Source organism: Papaver somniferum, chromosome 5, assembly GCF_003573695.1.
Source record: "Papaver somniferum cultivar HN1 chromosome 5, ASM357369v1, whole genome shotgun sequence".
Classification (NCBI taxonomy): domain Eukaryota; kingdom Viridiplantae; phylum Streptophyta; class Magnoliopsida; order Ranunculales; family Papaveraceae; genus Papaver; species Papaver somniferum.
The window spans coordinates 55814355-55820503 of NC_039362.1; the positions used below are offsets into that span (position 1 = coordinate 55814355).

Genomic DNA, 6149 nt, shown 5'->3' on the forward strand with positions numbered 1-6149 from the left:
GTTTAATAAGACGAACTGCATCATTATGATCCTACGAAAAGAACATAACACTATTAATACTTGACGAAAAATATCCCAAAAAAAAAAGTTTTGTTAGTTAAGAATGAATTTAAAGAATACCTTTGTCGCATAGATCTTCGCAGCCGATGAGTGTTTGTAGCAAAACAATGTTGCCCCTCTATCATTTGGAGTACCATAAGTTGGGTTGCGAGGTGACAAACACAAATTAGCAGGGGGGATGTGTGAGTATCTAGCACTAGGTAGCTTCGGCTTCTTTTTCTCTTTAACAGGAATAATTTCTTTCTCATCTGACTCCTCCTCCTCTCCCTCCTCTCCATCTTCTTCCTCCTCTTCATCCTCTTCTTCCTCTTTATCCTTGTCTTCCTCTTGTCCTTCTCCTTCTTTGCCATGTCCTTGTTCTTCTTCCTTTACATTTTCAACGTGTTCTCTTTGTTGTTCAACCTCTTCATTTCCTTCCTCTTCTTCATCATCATTCTCTTCTGCATCATCATTCTCTTCTTCAATAATTGTATTCTCCATCACCTCTTGATTGATATCTTGGATTACCTTACAAACATTCTCTTGGTTGACTTCCGGTAATGAGCCCCCTCCATACTTAGCATTTTTGGCACCAGGGTTTCGAATATCTAAATGTTTTGCTCCACGTGGGGGTGGGAGTTCTAAAATATTATCTAAGTAGTAGTTAGATTTTTTTCCCTTTGTTCCTAATGAATGAAAACCACATTATTAGCTAAACAGAATATTTTCTTATCAAATAAAATTGAACATGGGATTACATCAAACACAAAATGGTAACATACTAAAGTTCGTTATCTGGCATTGACATACTAATGTTGTGAAGTCACCGAAATACAAGTTTGGTGTTGACAGATCAAAGTTCGGTTACCCACAAGAATATGCGAAGTAACCGAACTATTTTATCAAAGTTCGGTTACCTATAAAAATTTGTCGACTACACCGAACTCAAATTTCTCATATAAAGAAGGAGTTCGGTTACGTAAAGTTTTTTTGCGATCTTACCGAACTAGATAGTTCGGTTACCTGAAAATTCCTACTTTGCCGAACTGTTCTTCATATTCAAAGTTCGGTTTCCAAAATCTAGGGTTTTCAAAATTTCTCCTAGCCGAAATCTACACTGCAACTATCATTTTCTATGCTTTTTGATGATTTCTGATCGATTTCGTTAACAAAAAACAAATTAAAAGGAATGGGTATGAAGGAAATTACCCGCGGATTTTCATTTCACTCGAATCGGGCTTCTTGTTTGATGTTTGATGCTTGATTTGGTCTCTCAGCTTTGCTTGAAGTTGTTTATCAATTTGAAATTGATTGGGAGATTCGCTATAGTCGCAAGCCCCGAACCGAATCTTGGAATTCTTGGTGTCTGGTTAGAACGCATTGTTTATAAAGACTGATTAATCGACGATGAAATTTTTTCGAATCGACGATTAACGTCGATGTCTACGAAGAAGAGGAAAAGAAGATAAGAAGAAGAAGAAGATGAAGAAGAAAAGAAATGAATCAGTTTTGAAACTGATTTTAGGTTTTAATTTAGGTTTTAAATTTTTAATTTGTGGGTTAGATTAGTGGGTAGTGGTTAAACTAATGGGTTATTAGGATTAGTTATAACCTTAATTAGAATAAGGGCAGATTAATCTTTCCTAATCTTTTGGGACACCCCTTATAATGTAGGGTGGACATTTCTATCACAAAGTAGTCCCCAAAAAATCGTTCTTTGTTTATTTGGAGCTAGTAGAGTGGTTAGTGGATGTGGATCCAAGGGGTTTTGAGCACGCATCAAATCCATTAGTCTACGGACCAAACATCCCCCACAAAAAAACGAATGGGCCGGTTTGAATCCATTTATTCGATCCCCAATACTACTCACCCCTATGTATTTTAGGGTAGTAGGACTTCATATATGTATATATCAAATATATGCACCAGTAGGTCCGACGAAGATAACAGCTAGGTCTAGTTGAGAAACCAATGCCATTTGCATCCGTTCAATGGATCAAGAGCTAACCGAGATAAAAGTAGAAGGAGGAATGGAAGAGCAAAACCAACAACAGAGTAACTCAACAAGTAGAAGAGAATTCAAGCATTTTGATATCATCCCAGCTAACTCCATTACTAATGATCATCACTATTTTGCATCCCCTTCTACTTTATCATCTCCTAGTTACCAGAAAAAAATAATGAAGGAGTGGAGAATTTTAGAAGATAACCTTCCTGATTCAATATACGTTAGGGTTTACGAAAAGAGAATCGATCTACTAAGAGCAGTAATCATAGGACCTGCGGGTACACCTTACCACGACGGTTTATTCTTTTTCGATATCCAGTTCCCTTCTGATTACCCTAATAAACCACCCACAGTTTGCTACCGTTCGTTTGGGAATAGACTGAACCCTAATCTATATGCAAACGATTTTGTTTGTTTGAGTCTTTTAAATACTTGGCATGGTGAGTATAAGAATGAAAGGTGGATACCTTCTCAGTCGACGATGCTACAAGTTTTAGTATCCATTCAAGCTTTAGTTCTGAATGAACAACCCTTTTTTAACGAGCCTGGCTATGCACAATACTCTAAGACTTCTGATCCATGGAAGAGAAGTTCTCTGCTTTACAACGAAACTGCTTTTACCTTGAGCTGCAAGACAATGTTGTGTATTCTTAATACACCGCCAACTTTTTTTGAAGAGTTTGTTGTTCAACATTTTCGTGATCGCGGGGATGCTATTTTAACTGCTTGCAAAGCTTATGATACTGGTCGAGCTAGAATCGGGGATCAACTCACTATCACTGCTGCTGGCACGGGGATTCAGAACATGCCGTCACGGACATTTAAGACGTCTATGGAACAAATATATCCAAAGCTCGTGAATTCGTTTGCAAAGAATAATGGATCTCCAAATGGGATAATGAACACTAGTAATGCAAGTGAGCTTCCAAGTGATAATGGATCTCCAAATGGGATAACAGACACTAGTAATGCGAGTGTGCTTCGTATCATAGGTAAGTGTATTCTAGCCGTAGTGTTAGTCTTATTTTTTATTTTGATCTTTATAGGTTTTCGTAATCCCATTTAGCCATAATATCTATGAATTTAATAGTCAATTTATCCTTATTAAGTATTATTTTTCTAAAATTAATCGGATAGTCAAGTTATTGCTAATATTATTATTATGATGAGAAGTTCTTTTCTTTTTTTGTCTATATAAAGAGGAACCGGTAAAGATATAAAAAAGCTAGGGACTCTGGTTGATCTTTGTACACTTGTATGTCTTGCACAACTTGACTTGAGAATGAACCAACCACACTTAATAGCTAGTAGCTGCAAAACCAGAAAAAGAAGAAGAAGGTAATTTCCTTTTTACATAGACCGTTCAGCACCTGCACTCAGTTCCATCGCAACCATTAAAATGTCGAATCCAACGGTTGAGCTAGAAGATACCACATATACAAAGTACAAACCCCATGCGCTAGCTCATTGCAGTTGGTCAGTCACCACAGGTGCACATGCAAGCTATGGATTTCTTAGTGGAAGTCACCTAATATTTACCAAATATATAAGCAGCTTTAATATTACCGTGTGGACCTCACTAAGTATTTTGGGCATACATAGCTCATGTGAAGGGACATTATGGGTGGAATTTATTTGTCATCTATGGAAATTTGATCAGACTTCTTAACTTCTTGTCCTACTAAAAATGCAAAAACTTTCAACTAGTCAATGTTAAAGGTCGGTTTGCAAAGAATTATTGAAGAGACTAGGTCTCTCTATAAGACAGTAATAATAACATCCACAATTAGGAAATGAAAAACACCTCAAATGCCATGGAAGGGTAGGCAAACCTTGAGATTTCAGCTTTTGAGTCCACAGAGTGTAAACTGTTTGTTCAAAGAACGCTGTTAGCTTAGGGTGCATTTCGGTTGAATTCAATGGATCAAGAGCTGACAGAGATAAGAGTGGAAGGAGGAATTGAAGAGCAAACCCAGCAACAGGGGAGTGAATTCAAGCATTTTGATATAATAACAACAGAAAATGACATTAAAGATCATCACTATTTTTCATCTTCTTCTTCTTTATCATCCGCTGGTAATGTGAAAGTAATGAAAGAATGGAGAATCTTAGAAAGAAATCTTCCCGACTCAATTTATGTGAGGGCTTATGAAGGAAGAATTGATTTACTGAGAGCAGTTATCATAGGACCAACAGGTACACCTTACCACGATGGTTTGTTCTTTTTCGATATCAAGTTCCCTTCTGATTACCCTAATTCACCACCCAAAGTTTACTATCGTTCGTTTGGGCATAGATTGAATCCTAATTTGTATCAGAATGGTTTTGTTTGCTTAAGTCTTTTAAATACTTGGTCTGGTAATGAGAATGAAAAATGGAAGCCTACTCAATCGACAATACTACAAGTTTTGGTATCTATCCAAGGTCTAGTTCTCAACGCGAAACCTTATTTTAATGAACCTGCTTTTGCAAATATGCCCAAGAATTCTAGGCCATGGAAAGCAAATTCTCTAAGTTATAATAGGAACGCGTTCATCCTGAGTTGTAAGACAATGTTGTGCGTTCTTAGAAGACCTCCAAAGTTTTTCGAAGAGCTTGCTGTTCAACATTTTCTTGATCGTGCTGAAGCAATTTTGACCGCTTGCAATGCTTATATTACCGGCCAAGCTAATATTGGTGGCCAACTAACCAGTATCACTGCTGCCACAACAAGAACGAACTTGACATCAAGGACATTCAAGGCATCCATGGGAATTGTGTATTCACAACTTGTAAAATCATTCAGAGAGAATGGATCATCTTTGGAGAATATTGAAATACTTGACACTAGCAATTACCATCTTTCAGAAGCAAAGGGTATGTGTGGCCCCTTCACCTGGTTTATTTTAGTTTTAATTTTCTGTCTAGGTTTTGGTCTTATTATTAGGGAAAGTAACTTTTGAACAGGGGAAGGTAGTCATGTTAATTTGATGTTCCTACATGTATCTCTCTCAACTTGATTGAAGTAGCTTTTAACATGAGAAATATATCTTATATCTAGTATTTTGGTGAAAGCTGTGTAGGTGAGAAACCCAGGTTTTGATTTCAAAAACTGCAACCTGGCAATGCCTGGCACAACTCTGTTGGTAATATACTGTATATATCCTAAAGATATATACACATATTTGGAAACTTGTACATAAGAACTTTTCTTCTCTTTTATTTTATATTGGGTTCTTCTTTAGATTCAACATTGGACCACAAGTATGAAATGCAACCCAGACAGAAAATTCTCTTATGCGATAAATTAGAAATCAACTGTACAAGCTCGGAGTCATCCAATCGTGCTACTTGAACAACTTATTGACAGCTGCTTAACCGCACAAACTGATGTGGCAATAGTTTGGTAGTGAGATGAATCTTTTGCCGTTGCCACATCAAATGAATTAAAGAATCCGAAATTCATAGTTTAGCAGGGGTTGGAGCCCAGCTCGTGGCTAGGCTTCCGACAAGTTTCTTGTCTGGTGTTAATCCTGTAGATGATTTTTTTTAATTTTTAAATTAGAAATTAAGAATCCCAAAAAAAAAAAAAAACAAATTAAGTAAGCCATATATATTGTTCAGTAAGATCAACACAAACTTAAAGTTTAGACTTTAGACTACATAAACAAATTCTCTTTCCATTCTTTTGTTCTTCATAGCAAAAAAAATCAAAAATCAAAAATTAGAATCCGTTCATTATTTTTCAAGGCCCTATTTTCAGTAATTATTCAGTATTTTGATAATATATGGATGTCATTCTCGGTAATTTTGAGATTCCTAGTCGTAGTTTTTTTTTTTGTTGTTTTTTATTTTGAGAATTATTATTATCGATGTTAATCAGATCGAATATGATAAGTAATTAGAGACATAATTGTATGATTCTTTATAGATCTCAATGAAGATGAATAATATTGGTTGGCCATCAATTGGGACGACCATAACCAGTGATAGAAATGAGAGACTTTGGCATGGTAAACTAAAGAATCAACCGTAGATGGCTTGCTTGTTCATGATCCGAAACTTGATTTATCTGCCCTATGAAGATTTTTCATCTCTTTTCTTTCCTTTGATTCTTCTTTCA

At 36.2% G+C, this 6149-nt stretch overlaps 2 protein-coding genes across 2 annotated transcripts; both read left to right on the top strand.

Moving 5' to 3' along the window:
• The first annotated feature begins 2030 nt into the window (after positions 1–2030).
• Positions 2031–3113, top strand: LOC113279073 (putative ubiquitin-conjugating enzyme E2 38). The gene is made up of 2 exons (XM_026527784.1): positions 2031–3039; positions 3094–3113. The coding sequence occupies exons 1-2, from the start codon at positions 2031–2033 to the stop codon at positions 3111–3113; spliced, it is 1029 nt and encodes a 342-aa protein (XP_026383569.1).
• A 626-nt stretch (positions 3114–3739) lies between these two features.
• On the top strand, positions 3740–5068 carry LOC113281618 (probable ubiquitin-conjugating enzyme E2 25). Its single transcript, XM_026530404.1, has one exon. The coding sequence runs from the start codon at positions 3967–3969 to the stop codon at positions 4987–4989; it is 1023 nt and encodes a 340-aa protein (XP_026386189.1). The 5' UTR covers positions 3740–3966; the 3' UTR covers positions 4990–5068.
• The last annotated feature ends 1081 nt before the right edge of the window (positions 5069–6149 follow it).